This window comes from Filicampus tigris, chromosome 5, assembly GCF_054856515.1.
Source record: "Filicampus tigris isolate MCC_2025a chromosome 5, RoL_Ftig_1.0, whole genome shotgun sequence".
NCBI classification, from domain to species: domain Eukaryota; kingdom Metazoa; phylum Chordata; class Actinopteri; order Syngnathiformes; family Syngnathidae; genus Filicampus; species Filicampus tigris.
In genome coordinates, this window is record NC_141221.1 from 11,172,026 (window position 1) to 11,193,406 (window position 21,381).

Here is a 21,381-nt window from a genome sequence, read left to right on the forward strand (position 1 = left end):
ATCTGAGTTTTTTTGCATTGGTAAAAAAATGGCCTTTTGAAACTCTGGTCAAAAAAACACCTTCCAATTAGAGTAAAGTGTTATGACTTGATTACATCCCAACATTCTCCTCAATCCTTTCGTCTCCCGTTCTCTGATTGGCGGACAAGTTTCAGTTTAAAATATCCACCAATTGCTCGTACATGCCAAAATTCACTGTCGTCCACGAGTCAAAATGACCGCCATGTCTCAAATTCCGACACTTGACACGTGTCATCATTGTAAGTCGTTTTACTACGGTTTCATTCTATTCAGATGTAACAATGGCACAAACCTTCAGGTAGCAGCGTAAGTGATCGTAGTAGCTAATACATGTAGCAGCTGCGCTAACATCAGGATGCATCTCCTCACTGTGGTGTTGCTCAGGTTGGTTCCCTGGAGCAAGCCATGTTGGATGCCTTGGTTCTGGACCGGGTGGACTTTGTCAAGCTGTTGATTGAAAATGGAGTCAGTATGCACCGTTTCCTCACATTGTCTAGGCTGGAGGAGCTCTACAACACGGTGAGAACATCACTCGAGGTCTTTAGTGGGCCATGTCCCATAGCAGACATCCTAACCGCAGTATGTCATCTTCCATTCTTTCTCATTGCAGAGGCACGGGCCGTCCAACACGCTTTACCACCTTGTCAGGGATGTCAAAAAGGTACGAGCATCACTACCGTCATTTTAAACACAGCCTCTGGGAATGTTGGCTGGAATGTTTGTGTATTGACGACCACGTGAAGCTTCTTTTGATTTGCACTGTATATTTTGTTTCGCTAGTCCTAGTTGCTCCTAACCGCAAGTAGAGGCTGGCTGTTCTCTTTCAGCTGGAGCTGCAGGCTGCTGTAGCTGTGTAGAGCTGTGCATGACTCTCATCCCTCTGTCGACTTCCATTTTACTCCTTCACGATTTACTCTGTTCTTTCTCGAAGGCACACAGCACCATTGCAAACAAACACCGCACGCATTAAACAGTCTTTTATTCGCAGACTTTGAATTTGAGAAAACAGCTGTGGAACTGCTGTGAGGCTGAGAAGGAATAACTTCAGTGTGTTGGTTTGTGTTTTTATCCGTGTTGTGTGGATCGTGTGTGTTTCAAAGTGAAAATGCACATAACTGCCACGTCTGTGATTTGTTTCTTTGCATCACAATCATGTTGATTTATTGTGAAGATGATGAAATGTTTTCATCGACTTGCTGCAAGCTAAACTGACACCATTTGCATACTTTTTTGTTGTGTCCACAACTTAGAACATGGAAAAAAAAAAAAATCTGAGCTTTACATTCCGCCCGTGCCAATTTAGAGTGAGCCTCCTCATTGGGGAGATAGTGGCGGGGTCGACATCAGCATCTTTAGCGTTAACGTGGGTACATTAATTGAAGTGGTAGTGATTGCAGTAGTGCTGCATCCTCCACTGGGAGCTGCGGAAAAGGTTGGACTCTGCAATCACACCCGCTTCTTCTTTAACTTTATCTTCAAGCACAACTCTGCTCTGAAGTTGCTGTGGAGAGCTTTGAACGACCCAACCTACACACACAAAAAGTGCATGACATCCCTTTTAGAGTAGTTAATACCCTCTAGACACTTCATGATGTGTGCTTGCCAAATCTAATGAGATCAAACGCAATGTATTGAACATTAACTCCTGACCAAGCTAACTGGAATGGCATTCAGTAGAGTGCAAGTTTAGCCTGGGTTGACAAAAGTAACAGAGAGTCACTCTGGGGTATTTTTTCCAAAATAAAATCATCTGTAAGCCATTATTTTTCATTTTAAATGGAAGTCAACCCAAACATATTTTTTTCAAGAATATGTTGTTTGCAAGGCCACTAGTTGAAACAAGGCATTCTGATTAATATTGCGTTTGTGGAATAAGACTTAATCCACCCGTTTTTAGCCATCTCTGTGGGCGGCCATTTTGTCACTTCTGTCGACTGAAAATGACATCATTACTTTTAAGTAATCTGAAGTGAAGACCACTATTAATTAATACATAACCTCCCGTGCTTTCCGATTTTAACAATATGTTTCTTATTGTTGTTGTAGTGTGCCACGGTGTGTAACTACACCGCATCTCACTGATGTCAATTAAATTTTAACGCCAACCCCATATTGAGTCTTTGTGGCTGCTGTTGTTGTTCACCTCGGCAGACATGGCCTTTTGTTGATATTTTGATCCCGAAGCAGGTGTTCTTCTGTTAACTGTTGCTGAAGGTTGCTCTCGGGTGTAATGTGCTCCAATCATTACACGGTGAGAAAGCTCAGTTAGAAACACACAGATTGGCTTTGTGGGCTGCAGCTGCTCAAGCAGAAATGGACCTTCCTGAGGAGTAAATGAACAAAGGGCGGTTCGCGCCGGTTGTCAGTGAGCTTCCACATCTCAGATAGGAAAGTAACCTGTCTGTTTGACTTGTTGGTTTTCTGAGCTAAAGCGAGTCAACAAAAATTGATCTACTAATCCTTAGACAATTATTTACATGGCATGATCCAGTTTATTGATATGTTTTAATGATTGCCTGTTGAGATTATTTTTCTTGAAGGTGAAATATTTACAGTAGCCTGGTGTCTGTCCCATTCTTTTGTTAAAATACCCCAGGATCAAGAATTATAGTACACTGAAGACAGATTCCATTTTTCCCTTGTGGTGGGAGCACCAAGCTGCCAAACACAAACGGCCTATAACTTCATCGAGAAATTAAGAATGTGGAGTTTTTCAGAAGCAAACACTATTTTTCTGTGCAACCAACAAAACTTGGTGGTTCTAGCAGTGTAACTTGGAAGAAGCTGAGGATCTTGGTGGAATCTAAGTGAGGGATTGGTCTTATTATTTAAATTAGTGCAGAAGTGCAGAGCGACTTACTCATATGCTGTATACATTTTCAAAAAAAAGCAGATTTACCTGGTTGTTTAATTCTCACTCGATGTAGGTACTCCACATACCCAACTATTAGTAGACAAGCAATTTAAAAGGTGCAATTACCATAACATGCCACTGCCTTCTCAGCAGATATGGCATTTGTAAAAGTGAAGTTTATGGTAGATTTGAAAGATAAAGTGGTGTTCTATGCACTGCAGAGTAAACGCTTCCCAGCCATTCGGCACAGACCTGAAAAAGAATTGGGGGGGGGGGACAGAAGGAGGAGAAAATTAGCAAAGCGTTTGATAGCAAGTTTTGGAAATGGATTTATTCAATACAGGTCAAAAATAACCAAGGAGTGTCCACTAGCCACTATGATAAATAGAGGACCATGACCAACATCAGGTGTATAAAATGGAGTAAATACATACCAATTTTGAACATCTTCATCATCAGGAAAAATCACGTAGCGTGTGTTAGGGGCTCAACTGATTAGTTGACAAGTTGACTTTAGTATTCCCCGTCAACGTTTAAAATTTGAACACGACTAATCGCTAATCATGCATTTTTGGCGTTGTCGTCCAATCGCCAATTTACAGTGGCCTTTCTCCTTACTCACTGCTGCTGTGGTTGGACTTGAAAGCTCTGTGGAGCCGCCCAGCCAACAGGGCAACACATTCATGCGTCTGCGCAGGTCTCAGAGTACGAGAGCGTACGAGAGTACGAGGCTGCTTGTGGATGGGAAATGTTATTACCATCGATAGCGTTGGCTATTTTAATCGCCTCTAGTCTTGAAACATTCATATCAGCGGGACTGCAGAGTAAGTAATGAGGGCAGCGGCCATCTTTGTCGGCAAAGTTTTATGTCCAATAGTGCACGGACAACAACTGTGCGTTCACTACATCTTTATTCAGATCACATTGACGCACGCATCAACATCACGACACTTGTCCTGCTTTATGACATTGTTTCGTAACACTTGCCGCAGTATGGCATGCGGCTTTACCGCGCTACAAGCAAAACTATTCTCAAATACAATAAAAGTCCCAGTGAAATAGGAGCTGAAACAGAAAAATGATACATTTTCCCTACGATGTCGCATGTTACAACAAGATATGCTATTGAACACAGGATGAGACCGGCTAGCTAGAGAAAGACATGTGTAGGGGTCCCACAAATTGTGACATCTATTTTTAGTGTAAAGGCAAGTTGTATTTTTAATCTGTTTTTTTTTTTATAATTGCCTCTTTACCACTCTGTAAAAATGTCTTTTTATGAGAGCAGTCTGCGGCATAAAAACGTTTGGGCACCACTGTACTTGCTGTAAAAATACGTAATCAACGACATCATCGATTAATTGACTTGACGTTAATCACATTATCGTCAACTACCCAAAATCTTTAGTCGTTCAACACTAGTATGTGGCGGTGTACTCAAGAAGACGAACATACATGAGACTTTTCTGAACAGATTTGAGAGGGAAAAAAAACCCTTCCGTAATCCGTCTGTTGCTTGGCCTGGATCGGCACAAGTAGACAATCCTCAAATTGTGCCTGATTATTGCTACGTTTATACCCCGCTTACCTAAGTGGACATACTATTAGGAGAAGTGTTCCATGATGATGACTGACTGCAGCTTTAAGGGTTTATGTCGAGGGCAGACTTATTATCTTCATAGAGTCACTCATCGTACTTCCTTTTAGTTACTGACCCCCTGATAGTCTGTCTCTCTCCATATTAGCCCTCTCTTCCAGCCAGGCTAACTTTTTTCTTTCTTTCTTCTCATGAAGTCCTTAAAAGCAAATTATCCATCTTTTGTAATTACCCTCAGAAATCAAACATGCTCCCTTAAAACCATTCTGCGCCGTCACATATTCATGGCTTTGGAATTTTCGTTTAAGGTCAGACATGTCGAGAGCTTGTCTATGTCTCAACCCTTGAGAGACAAGTCCAAATATTCGCTCTTCTTCCAATGTTGAACACAGACTTGTTGAGAAAACAATTTTGTGCCAAGCGCTGGAAGAGAGTTCTTGTCCGTCGTGCTCTGTGTTTCTCATTCCCCCCTGCTCGTGCTTATCGTGCGTTCTACTCACTGACACTGTGTGTTCTTTCCAAGCGAGAATATCCAGGGTTCAGTTGGATCTACTTCAAGGTGAATCCAATAATCACGTTTTCTTTCATAGCCAAACTCAGTTTGATGTGGATTTTTGTTGTTGTTGCATTGAGTGTGTACTTTACTTGCCTTGCCAAGAAGTTGTCGCCCATTAACGATGTGCACTTTTGTAGGGAAACCTGCCCCCAGACTACCGCATCAGCCTCATCGACATCGGATTGGTCATTGAATACCTAATGGGCGGAGCTTACCGTTGTAACTACACTAGGAAGAGATTCAGGACTCTGTACCACAACCTTTTTGGACCCAAAAGGGTAAGCAAATTCATCTCATGTTCTTTCAACATTCATTTTTAAGCATTTTTTTTTTTTTTTGGAACTACATGAATCATTCACATCAATGATTACAGTCAGAGTAAAATGTACCATGAGCAAATAAACCCTGATAAGTACATGATAGATGATGTGGGTACTTTATATTTTCATTCTAATATTCAAAGTAGGGACTACAGTATGCACTTCAGGGCAAATTAGCATGAGCATTTAAATGCTACTTGTGACTTGCCTGAATGGCCAGCAAGTGCATGGCAACTTCAACTCATAATTACGCAGGCAGTAGAAGTCATATTAGTGATTTTCATTGTGTTGATTAATGGTATTTCCATTCATTTGAATGCGGGTAGATGAACACAAAAATGTGACATCTTTTAAAATAAGCATGATCTGATCTTTTTAACGTGGAACTTTGGATCGCGAGTTTTATCGTTGACGCTAATACTCATTCTCAAGCAACCTGAAAGTTGTCCAGTCCGTGCACTGATATTTTAGCGCCAAGAAATCTGCGATCTGTTGTCGCCAAGGGTAACGACAGAGATGCAAGTAAGTGGCCCAGCCACACGATTTTGAAGATGTGATTTTGATGCAAGGTTAATTAAGGTCAAAGTATTACATACTGATGTTTTATATTGATGCTGTTTCAACTGCATGTGTCGTTGAACTCAGATTGATAATGTAAGTGTTGTCGATGCAGCCAGTACCACTCATTTCACTGAGCCATTAGAAACCACTTAGCAAAGGAGTCATTATTGGTCTTATACACTGTATGGTTTGGCTTTTTTTTTTTTTTTTGCCACTCTGCGCACACCTTCATAAAGAGCACTGTGTGTCCTGTTTAATCCCCTTATTCAGCTTCTTACCTTATACAAGGTTGTTATGAAAAAAGAAATATCACAGTGTCTCAAATGCCATCATTTTGCATCCTGATGCACCTTGTACTTGCGCGTGCGTGCGTGCGTGCGCGCGTGTGTGTGTGTGTGTGTGTTAGCTTCCATATGCCTGTCTGTTTGCATGTCTCCAATGGAAGCAACAAAAGCAGCTTGATGGAGGAAGATGGAGATATTGCAAAGACATTTTGATGGGGAGGCAGAGGGAGTCAGTCCTTTGCCGTTTTGTAGATGAGCAAAACCTGTGATCACAATCACACGCTCACGCAAATGCATGCGAGCACATAAACACGTTAACAAAGAACAAAGCCTTTAAATAGATGCAGATATCAAAATCCCCTAAGGAAACGGTGCCTATTTTTACCAACTGGGATGATAGCTCATGAATGCATAATGCAAACATGGCCTTGTTTTTAGTAGATACACGGTTCACTAAACTAAATCCACCACTCTGCTTTAATACAACCAGAGAGGTTGTAGCTGTACACGTAGCATAACTGTCTTTTCACCAGCAACACATTGCTCCATGAAAATACATCCCAAAAGGTGTTGTTGAGTCTGCTCATGTTCTTGTTGCTTTTTTAGCCCAAAGCCTTGAAACTGCTGGGGATGGAGGTGAGTGTTCCCATCATGGTCATACCTTCACTGCCCGCCCTCCTCTTCCAAATACGTGCTGGTCTGTGTTTTGTCTCGCAGTCAGTCAATTTTCTTCTTTTTTCAAAAAGAATCATCACTGTTTCATGGCTCCAGACTGTTTGAATATGTGTGTCCCAATATTGTACATGTCTGAGGAACCTCTTCTCACAAGAGTTTTTAGTAGGATTTTATACAAAAAGTAATACGCCGTGCTTAGTTGATTCAAATGTCCTGAACTTCTTTCGAATTGTACAAAAATACTGTACCAAATTTGCCGCTCAAGTTGCACTTTGGCTTATTGTGTTATTGTTTGCATGTTGCAAAAACAAGAGCAGCCTGTGTTAAAAGAAGAGAAACGCCAGAAGACAAAAAGAAGAAACAGGATTGCCCACAAAGTGCACCTGAGTAAATGGTTGTTGGGCCACATTAAAATATGGTGTGTGCTGTATGTGTCCCCGGGCTATGCTTTTCCCACACCTGCCCTAGATAAGGTTAAAGAAAAGTAAAAGTAGTTACTATGAAATCAGAAAATGCCGGGGTTAGGTTTCGCGACACGTTGCTTGGTCATGTAAAAACAAATATCCGCTACAGCTAATTTATGATATTGACAGTTTAGTCCTTGAGCTTCCAGCATCCCGAAATGGTTAGAGCAGATCAGTTCACCATTTTGTGCAACTTTCTACTAAATTCTTGTGAGAACACGTTGGTCTGAGCTCACAGTTGCACTGAACTGAATGAGCAATGACCGACCCCATGTGTGATTCCGCACTGTGAAGTAGCTGCAGTTTTCTGTGAATCGTGTCAAAACAACAACAACATGCATGACCTTTTTGTCTATTTTCTGCCTTTCTTCACGTGTGCCTGTAAATGTTTCCTTGTTAGTAATGAATGCAAAACCAACAAATGTTACCTTTGTAGCTATTACAGGTTGACTCCAATAGATTTATCTCGGCTGACTTAGCGGTGGTACGGGCATATTTGTTGCCCTGTTTTTGTTTCAAAGCATCTGGAGCGCAACACCTAGCCTTTATATATTTGCAATCAAACCTTAATCTTTACGCACATGAAATTATTTGAAGTTCATACCTCCATGATGACCTGCTGCTGTGTTAGGCTCTAATTAGCAAAGATGGACACTTTACCCTATTTTGCCGGTCCATCCTCCGTGCGCAACCTGGGCACCCTTCCGTCCTCATCCCTCCGTCCTTTTTCATAAAAATAATCGTGTTTCGACCGTGAAAAAAAAAGCGTCCTGGCATGACGCCGTGGGAGCGATGCTAACGGCAGAGGTTTCATAATTCATAATTCACGTTTAAAGCTCATTAGCCGGCTAATTTCTTATTCACATTAACTTACCGGCTGGGAGTATCGTGAGTGGATTGAATTGTTTATAACAGTTTCAGTGTCGACCATGATAGCATTTAGCTGCCAACACAACAACCGTCGGTCACCAGACTATGGATACTGCCAAGGGACATCACGGGAATATTTAAGATTGCTTTATAACGCAATGCTATTGCATTTTGTTGCAAAACTTTTGCGTTATAATGAAATAAGTTTTCAGTTTTTATTGTGTTATTTTGCAATAAAAAGAATTATTGCAAAATAACGCAATGTTATTTTAGGAGGAGAATGAAAGTCTGGCAAGGGCACGAATGACGGTTTGGGGAGATTTTTTTTACACTCAAGAGATGTCCCAGACAAGAACTTACTTCTCAGGAAAAGGGATAAGGTATGTACTAAATGTTAACAGTTAGTTAACAGAACAAAATTCCTATCCATCTTTTTCCTCGTCAGTGAATAGGGGCGTCCTGTGGCGTAATCCATGGTATTACATGTGTTGAATGACTAAAGAGGGCAGACTATGCCTGTGAGTCCAATGTTAATGCAGGGAACACACATGAAAAGAAAAAAGTGTTGTGCAGACAGTTAAAGATGGACCCATGGTATCACAGAAGAGATGGTCTTTTCTTTTCAAAAGAACCCAAAACAACACATCAGTCTGTACTTAATCCGGTTAGGGACGATTTCAGGGACGGACGAAAACTAACTTTCGTCCTTGCTTAGTCCGTCCTTTTAAAAAAAAAAAAAAAAAAAAAAAACTTCTCGTGCTCCGTCCCCAAAATGTGCGTTCGTCCGGGACCCATCTCTTAGCCCATCTCTGCTAATTAGCAGTGTCAGTCTCTTGAGGGAGTACAGTACCCAGAGCCGTTTTCAGACAAATGCAGGAGAAATGAGATTCCTTAACGTTGTCCCAAGGCAGATTGTTCCTCCTCTTTTAAACACATGTGGAGATAAGCAACTTAAAAAAAATATCTCATATGGACAAACATTACCATGTTATTTTCATTCATGTGTAGGAGTTAACATACTGTATGTAGAATTGAAAGTGTTTAGGGCTGGCGCATCTGCTGTTCAGATTTATGGAAATGAGCATCATCCATAATCATTGCCTGCAGGATGAATCTACATAGCTGTCTATCTTTTCCTCCCCCCTCTGTCACATGTCACGGATCCCCACCAGGACGACATGCCAATCCGGAGAGGCCGTCAGAAAACGACACGCAAACGAGAGGAGGAAGTGGACATCGATTTGGACGACCCCGAAATCAACCACTTCCCTTTCCCCTTCCACGAGCTGATGGTGTGGGCCGTGCTGATGAAGCGGCAGAAGATGGCGCTCTTCTTTTGGCAGCACGGCGAAGAGGCTATGGCCAAAGCCTTGGTCGCGTGCAAACTGTGTAAGGCCATGGCGCACGAGGCTTCCGAGAACGACATGGTGGACGACATCTCGCAGGAGCTGAACCACAACTCCAGGTGGGCGACAGACGCACGCCCATAAACGCGCTGACATGCCTTCTTCCCAGGAAAATGACCTGATTCCGATTCCTCGAGCTCCCAGGAGGTAGAAGTGACATACATAGAGAAATCTACTGACATGCATCATCATTATTTAAGGACATGCATGGGAGACGATAGTAATCTCCTAGAGGGCAGCACTCTGCTTACAGAAATAACTGTTCATTTAGGGCAGTAATCTTCAAAGGATAGCCTTCATTTGCAATAGCGGTTAACATACAAATAGCTAACTAGCTATGCCTACACCCCAAAAATGCATTCTCCCTTTGGATAGTCTGATGATGACTGCTTTCGAGCGCCTCGTTGTCCCCATGGAGAAAAGCCCGGCGATGATGCCGTGGGCTATATTTCAGCCAGCGGAGCTCAAACATGTAGGTAGGTGTAGACACAAAAAAGATGCTAGCTGAAATAGCATCCATTTGTCCAGATCATAAAGCGGGACTTGATTGACAGTTGAGCGGGGCGTGGTTTCAAAACATTCAGCGGACATGCCCCCAGCATTTGACAGTTCAGAGTTACGGCTTCACGTTTCATGATTTTGAGCCCTAGTTTTATTTACTTGGCATTCGAATTTGGCAGTATTGTTGACTTTAGTCTTGGTGAGTCAAATTTAGAAGACATTTATTTTCACTTTAAAGGGACTTGAACTATTTTAGTGTACTCTAGTTTCAGTTGTTTTGTTTGTTTTTTTTTGTTTGACAATTACTTAGTTTTGACTTTAATGTACACTTTTCCATCGGGATACCAGAGATACCACTTTTTTTCAGACCAATACTAGTGCAAGTCTTCACTCTTTCACACCTTTCTTTGTGATGCAAATGCAATGCATCAAACTGCCGCAGTATAGCGCCAACAACTGCCAAGGAGGACTTAATCGATGTCAGTTTTTTTTTTTCTTTATGCCTTTAAGTATCAGTGGCTGGTATTGTCAACCTCCACGAGTAAAATAAGGCCAGTATAGGCCTGATACCAATACCTGGCATTGGTACGATATCGGAACTTGCCCATCCCTAATTTTTATTTTTTGTTGAAGCCCGGTTTTTGGGTTACAATTTTGCTTGCAAGCCGAAGCACCCTAATTTAAGTTTAGCTGAAAAGTTATATTAATAGTAAGTACTGAATGGCTGCTGATATCCAAAAGACGATCTGAATAAAGGCAATTTGGTGGGGTAAAATATCCACAATTTTTATCGAGACGTAATAATTAAACAGTGTAATTATCACCGTTGCTTCCCTTTTCACGAGTGTCGAATTGCATTGCAAAATACTTTCTGTTTCTATTTTGCCAATCTCATGTTTCTAAATAAGGTAACATACTAATGAAAATGTCTCTCAGCATGATGTCGTGCGTGTCCACTCAGGCCATTTGTAAGCGTGCTTACTTTTTTAAGGCCCCTCTCGTGGATGGTGGTGTTTATATGCAAATCTAATTTAGAATGTGGACCAGATGGTCAGTGATGCCTGGACCAGTTTCATGTAATTCTTACATGTTGTGACAAGGCACAACACTCCCTCTGTTCATGTCTTTATGTCCTGCATACTATTTCCTAGAGAGTTTGGCCAGCTGGCTGTGGAACTCCTGGACCAGTCCTATAAACAGGATGAGCAGATGGCCATGAAGCTCCTGACGTATGAGCTGAAGAACTGGAGCAACGCCACCTGCCTCCAGCTGGCAGTAGCGGCCAAGCATCGCGATTTCATCGCCCACACCTGCAGTCAGATGTTGCTGACGGACATGTGGATGGGACGTCTGCGCATGCGCAAGAACTCAGGACTGAAGGTAAGGGAAAAACACAATATATTATTTGCCCCCCCCCCCCCCCTGATTGTTTAGGGGGGTTGGGCAGGCAAGGTCAGCCAGATCAAAACCTATCTGGCTCTATGTGAAAAGGTAATTACCCTCTTGATAAAGCAACCCTTTAACCAATTTCCATTCTTTTGAATTACCTTTCAGGAGCCACACACACAGGCCTGATAACTGCCAGACCAGTTAGGCATAAAAATCCCTGAAATAGAACCCGTCTGACAAAGTGAAATTGCCTGAAAGATCTTAAAACGCAGCTCACAATCCTACGATCAAAACAAATTCAAGAAAATTTAAGAAACAAAGTCTGAATGGTGTAGGGTAGGGACAACTATAAAGCGTTGGAACTTAGCCTAGCATGATGGTGGTTAATCTACCGAAATTGGCCTAAGAGCAAGAACCCAGACCAACATTTCACAAATTGCAGGCTTCACTTGCCTCACTGCTAATCATGATTTTTCCCTAAAGCAAAAATGCCAAAAATATATCTTACTGGACCCCACGATTTGTGTGAAATATTCTGCAGAATGATGAGCCAAAAGTCGTTTGAAAGGTGCTACAGCAAATCTTACCTAACAATAAAAATTGTGTATATTAGTACAGTACAGTTGTGTTCCAAATAATAGCAGTGTGTTTAAAAAGAGGTTTTTTTTTTCATGGAATGGCCCAATCCCGAGACTTTATTCTAATAAAAAAAATTGAGGAATTGTAGGATGTAGTCCACCATTTTACTTGCCAAAAATTGATCGACTCCACCCAACACTGATGTGAAGCAGTTCTCAAAAAATGTGCTTGCGTGTACAACTAAATATTATTTCATTGATTCATAGGAAAAGCAAAAAGTATTTTCCAGTTCGTACAACAAGTGTGTAAACGTGCCTCGCTGTTGTTATTTGCAGTAAATGAAATAGAATGTGCAGTGGGTTTGGAAATATAACAACGACATAATATAACCATTTTACTTGTAGGTGTGGAATTTCAGATAATTTATGGACAATACCCTTGAGATAATAGTGGTAAAAGTAAAGTCGATCACTTAAGAGAATAATTGAGTCTAATCAGGCATAAGCAATGAACCTTCTTCCATAACTTTGTTAGTTTAAGCCCACAGATTCACTTTTGAAGCCACAGGGAACAAAAAAGTTGACCTTAATTACGAGAAACCCTTCAAACCGTGTCCCACATATTTTAACATTGAGCTTTGGCTCTTGCCTTTGGGCCCGTGAACACGTTTTCTCTTTCACTGTCTACTCAATAATTGTGTAAATTCACCTCTCTTAGGTGAAAATAAAACCAAGCTCCTTTTCTATTAGTGGTTCTGTCTAATGGGTAAAAAAAAAAAAAAAGACACTTGAAGTGTAGTTTTTTTTTTTCAACAAATTTGACTTTCTGATGTCCTGCAGATGAAGGCAGATTGGAGAGAGTGGATTCATTTAGACAAGCAGTTGGCTTCTGGTTTACTGGGGGTGCAGGCAGTGGGAGGTGGGCAGTCAGCGGGGGGGTCGCACCCTGATGCGGGTTAGCCTCTCTGTGCGGGGAGCACCGAGAAGCGCTCCAAGTCTTCCTTGACCTTTGAGTGTACTGCTGAGGCTCACGGGAGTGGAAAGACAGCAAGCACACAAACAAGATGGTGTGCCCTCGGGGTGTCATGACATCTCGCAAATAACACCGTCCAAATATTGTCAAAATAATGTGGGCGCACATGTCTGAAACGCTATCGCCGCGATGACGACAGTGAGCATCCATTCCCGAGTCCCGACACAGGAACTCATCAGGATGGAGTCACCGTAGGCTATGAATGCTCTATCACCGAGTTGACAGTATCGATTTCAACCCCACGTTAAAGTCTGACTAATGTTTGACATCTTTTGATTCTCTTGACTGATGACGACGGTGACACACCGGAGTGTGTATTTGCTACTGCTCGCAGTCAACGTACGCACAGCCCCTTTGTGTGCGATCATAGAGCCTGCAGTAGCACTGTAACTAAAAGGATGACTTGCCTTCCTTCGGATCGAGGGTCTCGCATGCCACATTAAACACCAAATCATTTTTTTCACACCTTAACCAATTTTAAAATATTTGACCTATGAGAGGCAGCATTGTAGACTGCTGGAAAATACATTAGAAGAATTAATAGAAGTTATGCTCACTATTATCTTATTTGTTATGGTTTCCTATAACATATTTACACATGAATATCAAATTATTTTTTCTTACTTACCAGTTGCTCCTTTTTGGTAAAGCTGGACAGCACCATATACACAATAATATAAGAGTATGGAAAGGAATAAAGTGATTTCTCTTCAGTGTAATTACGGTACATACTGTACTATTTGTGAGTTTAAGGGGCGTGGCCTAATGAGTGCCTTTATAAGCAGGAGTCGGGTTGGCTGGTTGTTAGTTTGGATGTGAGCATCTGGGCATGAGTTGTGGTCTACAGCAGTTACTTGCAAGTGTTTGCGCTTTATATTTCGTATTTGCGTCTGACTATTTTTCTCGTTCAATGGCTGAACGTGCTTCGGCAACTGGCTCGCTCTTTTTTTTTTTTTTTTTTTTTTTTACACTCCACTCAAATGTTAGCGTATTTGTAGGACTCTCTCCTTTAGGGGTGTGTAGAAAGAAATAGCGATAGATTGCATCGAAGTATTCCTCTTCCCAATTCAATGTTGATACAGGAAATTGTCTGAATCAATTCTCCTCCTGGCCAGTGGGGGGAGCTTTGCATGTGATTCATGTTATACTGTATGGATGAAGGCCATGCAAGACCAAAAAAAACCCCAAAAAAACAAAAACAAAATGGCGATCAAACAAGCAGCAGCGCCGTGAAGCAAACGCCTTCAACTTTTGAATCAGACTTTTGGGTTGACCTGTAAACACAAATAAATAGACAATATTAAGGTATTTTGTAAGCTGTGCCAGTTGGAATTTTTTTCATTTTTTCATCACTATTTCCAGGAGAACAAAAATATTAAGTTTATACGCACTTTACATTTTCCATGTTCATACAAAACTTTCATGCATTTTGCACAAATACGTTTCTGTGCATTTTTTTTTTTAGAAATCATACTGTGAGGCTCTTAAAATCACCCTAGCCCTAGTTATCTTTATTGTCACTTGTTTTCTCTCTTAGTTGTCAATCCACTTCTTCCTTGACGTTCGCGCCATGTTTTTATGGTTTATCAAAAATTAACACAGCCTCAAAATCCGATACAGGGGTCTCTCTATTGCAGGGCCTCGGTAGATGGGTGTGATTCATTTTTTGCGGCGGTCAACTTCCGTCGCGTTCGGCCGCGTTGCTCGCTGTGCGGCAGGGCTAATGATGTCTATGTAACGAGCGGGTGTTGCTTGCCGCCGGCAACATATTACCATCAAGATCCGAGATGAATGGGTGTGAGCTTGCTCCAATGATTGCAAATGACCCTTTTAAAATGAGTCTTCTGTGCATTAAAAAGTCCTAATATTCACTGTGCGACCGATTACAAGTGCTGCTTCCGGCAACTTCAATCCTTCTTCTTTTACCATTAAGCAAGCGTTTGAGGCTTTTTCGGCACGCTGTACTGTATCTGCTGCAGGGCTGTGTGACCGCAGAAAAGCTTCCTCCTCGGTGACACGTTTGGGCTTTTTGTAAATGGTTTCCACAATGACAGCCTCGGCCCGGTTTACGACCATTAAAGTCCCGGCACGCGTCGCATTCGCTGACGATCGGTGTCGACCTCCAGCCGCATCTACCTCCGAGCACCGCTGCTCATGAAAGGGCTCGTTTCTATGACATCTGTCACTCCCCCCCCCACCCAACAGGTGATCTTGGGTCTGCTCCTGCCGCCGTCCATCCTGAGCCTGGAGTTCAAGAACAAGGACGAAATGTCGTACATGCCCCAGGACCAGGAGGCCTACTTGCAGGAGAAGGAGGAAGAGGAGCCCGAGAAGCCTGTCAAGGAGAAGGAGGAGGAGGACATGGAGTTCACAGTAAGATCTTACTGTGAGGCGCAGTACAACTCCGTGGTGAGAGAACCCACCTCAGCCCTGCATCTCAGAACCTGTGCATATACAGTATTTACGCATTACGTGGTAATTTCCAAAACAAGTGCGGTTTCGTTCTGCCCGCAGTGAGAATTTGTTGTACCCGCACACGCACACAGTACAAATCTCCAAAGGCACACAACACGGCCAACCTTCCTGTTTCTCGTTGTCTAAGCCAAGACATCGCTGGTGGAGTTGTAGCGTCTCTTGTGGGTTTTCCTCGTGAATGTTTCTCCTTCCATCGATCGTCTCCTCTCCGCCTTTCCCCGCGGTCCCTCTTGTTCTCCCTTCCCTTTTTCCCCCTCCTCGCTCTTTCCCTCCCTCCTTCCCTCGCCTCTCTGCAAGATGAGGTACAGTACAATGCTAGCTGACAGCTGCCTCTCACGCTGTCCTTCTGGCGATGGCTTGCCGCAGCGGGCCACTCCGCATGTGGGCCGCCGAGCATGGGCGGGCCCGGGATTTGCATTTATGTTCCCTTGCGTGCTTGCCGCTGCACATCTGAAATCATCCAGAGTCTGAGCGAGCACCTTCTCACAGCCATAGAGTTGCTCCATCGGCGTATATAGACTTGGATGCTGGGCAGCGCTTGGACTTTTTCCAGTTCAATCTAATCAGTTCGGGAGATATATCAGGATCCGGTTTGTGCACTCAAATCAAGAGTGGAAATTGATTTGTAATTCGCAACCCGGATCTTATATTGTCCATTTAACTGATTGCATTGAAGTTGAGCACCTTTCAGCACCACTCTTTTTCCCATCCGCATTAAGCACAGCCAGCAAGCCGGCACAAAGAAACGGACAACAGCACATGTGACCCGAGAAGAAACAAGACAGAATTGTAAGACACGCACAGCTACTTTAAAAGAATTCATGTGTGCCCTATCCAGAGTACTATCCTCACTAATTATAAACTCTCTACCTATGAAAATACATGTTCTGGCTGTCAAATGCACACCAAGGCAGAAGGGATTATTACAAGCCCTACCCACAAAGCCATTTTTGTCAGAAATCAGAAGAAAGTCATTTCAAGAAAAGACATTTCAGTGGAGGAAATGTGGAATCATCTAGTCTTGTAGTGAAAAGTTAAAAACAGTAACAGAAAAATACCTACGAGTAAAAATGTCAGATGTGCCGTTTACACATGGGAAAGGCAGAGTGGCCATGACGTACAGGACACCTGTTGTTAGAGGACACATTTGCAATTTTGTCCCGGCTTCTGACTGTACAAATTGCACCGCCAGATACTTCAAAACATATCCAGATCAAATGTATAACCAAATAGAACGGCTGTATAAAACTGTATCAAATTTTCATTTTTTTTCCCCGAAATATACAGTGGAACTTTGGTTTTCGGGATGCATTCGTTCTAAAAATTGAACCAAAACCAAATTGCAGGAAAACAAGCATTTTTTTCCCCTCTTTGATTAAATGGCGTTTTTCGTTTTCTTTTTTAAAAAAAGGGCCGGCCGACACTTTGAACTTTCTTTGGCCCTACGATGGCCTATTGAGCAAACATACTCAATAATTAAGCACAACAAACGTTGAAAATGTAAATGTAAAAATGAAAACTATCAATTCCAAGGATAAACTCTCTCAGTGGACTGGTGTTGCTTTCACATGAAGACCATGACCCATAATTAGAATGGGGCGTGAACCCTCTCTCATGGATTTAGGAATTGTGTCCCAGATGGAAACCTTCTTCCTCTTCCGCCTTCGCTTTCTGTCTTCTTCTTGTCTCCTCTGGCCCGTCCTGTTGTCTGAGACACAATCCATGAGTGTCTGTCTGTGTGTCATTGTGTGTCACCAGCATTCACTCACCTCAACACTCACGTCAAACACACATTTCACATTTTGGAATGAAGACATTGCCTGTGCTTGCTTGTTTTGGGGTATGACATGATGATAAATGACAAAGTTGTGCGCCTGCCTAGAAAGTAACCATTTATCCTCTTTGTGTTTATTCTCTTCTCTCTTGTTCACCCGCTTTCCTTTGACATGCTTGTCTTCCCTCTTCCTCTGACACATCACATTTTCCTCCCACTCTCTTCATCCCTTTATCCCTCCCTCCTTGCTCTCCTTCCCGCCCTCCTTGCTCATTGTGGGGTTGGCGTGTCCCCCACCCCGCAGGCGATGCTGGGGAAGGTAGCCACGGAGACGTCCAGGAAGAAGGACGTTGAGGAGGTTCAGAACCGCCACCGCCTCATCCCCATGGGACGCAAGATCTACGAGTTTTACAACGCTCCCATCGTCAAGTTCTGGTTCCATACGGTCAGTTTGTGGTCCAGAAACCAACGCCAATGGACTCAGCTTCCTGCGTGGGGTTTTCTGATTATGAGCAGATTCAATTACTGGTTGCATTTTCCTCCACAGTGCCCCCAACCTTTTTTTGGTTCCTGCTCTGTTATTTATTTCCCAGCTTTGTTGGGATTGGACAGGTTAGACATGGGGGAGACGGGTGAGGAGTTCGAGCCACAACTTTAGGTACACTTGAACATTCTAATTAGATCCAGCACAAGACCTGCATAAAATTTACAATTTACTCTTCATCTCCCAAATTCTTGAAAAAAAATGTTGCCAAACTCTACTCTTTCTGAACATAAGTATTTCCAGTCTGGTTTTTGTCCCCTCCACACTACAGACCGCAAAGGTTCTTTTCATCCCTCCTCACTAATCACTTAAGGTGTGCCCCAGGGCTCTGTCCCGAAGACCCTGCTCGCTATCATCTACAACCTCCCCCAAAGTGTCATTTTCCATGAATTTGATATTCTCCTTCATTGCTTCGCAGATGGCACCCAGCTTTACCTCTCCTCCAAACCCAATGTCTCACTTCCACTATCTTCCCTCACTTGCTGCTTATCAGATACTCCTGGTTCACATTCAACTTAATAAAATCGAACAGGGATCAAATGGAAATTCTCCTAATTGGCACCATATCTACATTATCGGAAGTTCACAGCATTTCCATCCCAGTAGTTCGTTTCTTAGTCTTCCCTTCCCTTCAGGTTAAGAGTCTGGGTGTCATCCTCAACACTTTGTTGTATTGTGACACTTCTTGGGCCTTCCTCACAAGTCCCTTCATAAGCTTCGAGTGGTGCAGAACTCTGTTGCACGTATCATTACCAAAAATCCCTCAGCTTCTCTGGCTCCTGTTCAAACAGAGGATTGAATTCAAACTCCTTTATAACTTCAGGGCCATTCACATCGCCCCCTCCATATTTGTATCACCTGCTCCACATCACCACTCCCGTCCACACCCTCATGTCCTCCTCCTCCATCCACCTGATTGTTCTCCTTGCCCTCCACAGCAGCACCGTGGGGAGCAGAGCTTTCAGCTACTCAGCTCCCCAGCTCTGGAACTCTCTGACACTTGACCTCCACATATCAGACTTTCTCATTACCTTCAAATCCAAACTTAAAACATACCAGTACAGTATCACCAACTTACTTTAAATATTCTGCCCTTTTTTTTTTTGTAAATTGTAAATTTAGTTTTGTTGTTTGAGGGATTTCAAAGGCGCTCACACAAAATGTGTTATTATTGTTATTATTATTATTATTATTATTATTATTATTATTATTATTATTATTATTATTACCTGATTGACAGATTCAGAATTTTGAAAACATTTATTTAATAGTACAGATATACTTAATGTGGCTGGAGAATGTATACCAAAAGCAATAAACACAGACCACAATACAGAGTATGATCACTATATTGTAAACAAACCACCCACCCATCCATTTTTCTATGCAGCTAGTCCTCATTAGAGTCACAAGTGAGCTGAAGTCCATCCCAGCTGACTTTGATTAACCTAACGTGCATGGTTTTGGAATGTGTTATGAAGCTGGAGATTCAAACACAGAACCTCAGAAATGTGTGTCAGACTTACAAAACAAAACAAAAACAACATGATGTAAAGAGTTTTGAGTGTTAATGTGTGGCTTTGGGGTGCACTTAATGGCCTTGTGTGCGGATTTTATTCTTCCCGATATCACATAAATTAGCTTGCATTAACTTTGCTTGATGAGATGTCACTGTTTATGCTTCTTTCATCCCATTTGCTGCCTCTGGCTATTTACTTTCCTCCGTTTCCTTTTGTGAATTCTATTAATGCACGTGTGTGGTCTGCCTTGGCTTACCGTTATTGTTGTCGGCTATACTCTTTAGCACTGTGGTAGCAGTTTTGTCACACAACCGAATCCATCCCTTTACACAGATCTTTTTACCAATTGAGTTTACCTTTGTTTCATGACAGCAGAGGTGAAATTTGACTGCAATTCAATAATAGCATAATTTCTGTAAAGTAGATTCTGTGGTTACCTTTTTCCTTCCGCACTAGGCCTGACTTCTGATTTGAATATGATTTCCTCCGGTCTGCATGGTGATGAGCTGCAGTCCATATTACAAGTGCCATAGAAATCAAATCAGTCAGTCGATGAGTGATGTTAATAGGCACAGCCACATGAGGCGCGTAATGGATGTTTTCGGGCCAAGTGTGCAGGTGTAGCGGTGAGGTGTCTTGACATCAAATCTCTATTGTGAGGGATAGTGTCATTCATTCAGTGAGCAGTCATTAAAATGAGCAAGTGTCACAGCAGCCAACCAGTTTGTGGTTGATGCAACGGTCTACTCAGGCTACAATCTTGCTAGGTTTTTTAGTATATCGACTGCTAGCATGTGAGCATCTCATATCATTAGGAATATCGCCTGATGACATGATAGGATTTGTCCTCATAAATTGGCCTTAGCACTTTGTCTACTCAGAGATCAGTGTGTCTTGGTGCTTTTGTTACTCGGGCTGTTGTGCGCTAAATTTTTGCATACCGTCTGTTAGTATGTTAGCATTTTATCAATTCACATTAGAAACAGTACCTGAATACAGGGCAAGATGTAAAATATTTTGGGGTTTGCCTTGCAGCATTCATTACTCAAGTTGATATCGTACTTTCTGCTTGCATGCCAGCTGTTAGTGTGTTAGCATTGTATCTGTTGTTTGAAATGGTACTTGACTGCAGGAAAATATGTAAAATCGGTATTGCTCTGTATTGGCACGTTTGTTAGTAGCACCTCGTAAAATCCTTCTCGACTTATTTTGGGGCTTTTGATTCTTACAATCTTTACAATCTTGCTATATTTTAGCATAACAACTGTTAACATGTTAGCATTTTATCAAATGTCATTAGAAATGCACCGCTATGCATAGCAATATGCTAAACCCTTATCAAATGCCATAGCCTAAGATTTTCTCTGTTCAGGTTGCTATATAGTTTTACCATCTTGTTAGCAAAAGAGCTGTTTGTATTTTATCAATTCTCAGCATTTCCTTTCCACTACAGATGGCCTACGTGGGCTACTTAATGTTGTTCAACTACATTGTCCTGGTAAAGATGGACCTATGGCCTTCCCCTCAAGAGTGGATCGTCATCGCTTACATCTTCACCAACGGCATTGAGAAGATGAGAGAGGTACTCCTCATGCACGTTGACACGACACATGCATAATTAGGCCTATAGTATGTTCAAATAACCACCTTTGCCAATAAACTGGTGACACTTGTGGCACAATGTTTCATTAAGAAAGTTGTGTTGTGTGGCCAAGGGCTGAAGCTGAGCATTAAGTCAATTTCAGCAAACAAAGAATGATAAATAGAGAAGACCAATGGAGTAAGGGTGCTATTTAAACAGGTGGCAAAATAAACAACAACAAAATTAGGATGAAAATTGAACAATGTAGACTAATGAGACTACTACGTGTTCGGTTGTGACCTGTTTGCGTTGTATCAAAAAGCATTCACCACTTTGTCACATCCACTTTTGCCTCTGAATAGGTGAGCTCACACTGC

General features: G+C 42.2%; 1 protein-coding gene across 13 annotated transcripts in view; it reads left to right on the plus strand.

Annotated features, from left to right (window-relative positions):
• The window catches only part of trpm3 (transient receptor potential cation channel, subfamily M, member 3), a 152,949-nt gene that overhangs the window by 117,022 nt on the left and 14,546 nt on the right, over positions 1-21,381 (plus strand). For 5 of the 13 annotated variants that reach the window (XM_086030202.1, XM_086030200.1, XM_086030207.1 and 2 more), the window contains 9 exons: positions 406-540; positions 632-682; positions 5,166-5,306; positions 6,800-6,829; positions 9,375-9,667; positions 11,261-11,489; positions 15,315-15,482; positions 17,663-17,803; positions 20,876-21,004. In XM_086030202.1, coding sequence (XP_085886328.1) covers positions 406-540; positions 632-682; positions 5,166-5,306; positions 6,800-6,829; positions 9,375-9,667; positions 11,261-11,489; positions 15,315-15,482; positions 17,663-17,803; positions 20,876-21,004 — 1,317 coding nt within the window. Of the gene's footprint in view, positions 1-405; positions 541-631; positions 683-4,995; positions 5,032-5,165; positions 5,307-6,799; positions 6,830-9,374; positions 9,668-11,260; positions 11,490-15,314; positions 15,519-17,662; positions 17,804-20,875; positions 21,005-21,381 lie in introns of all 13 variants that reach the window. The other 8 variants (XM_086030201.1, XM_086030199.1, XM_086030203.1 and 5 more) reach the window with 3 other exon arrangements.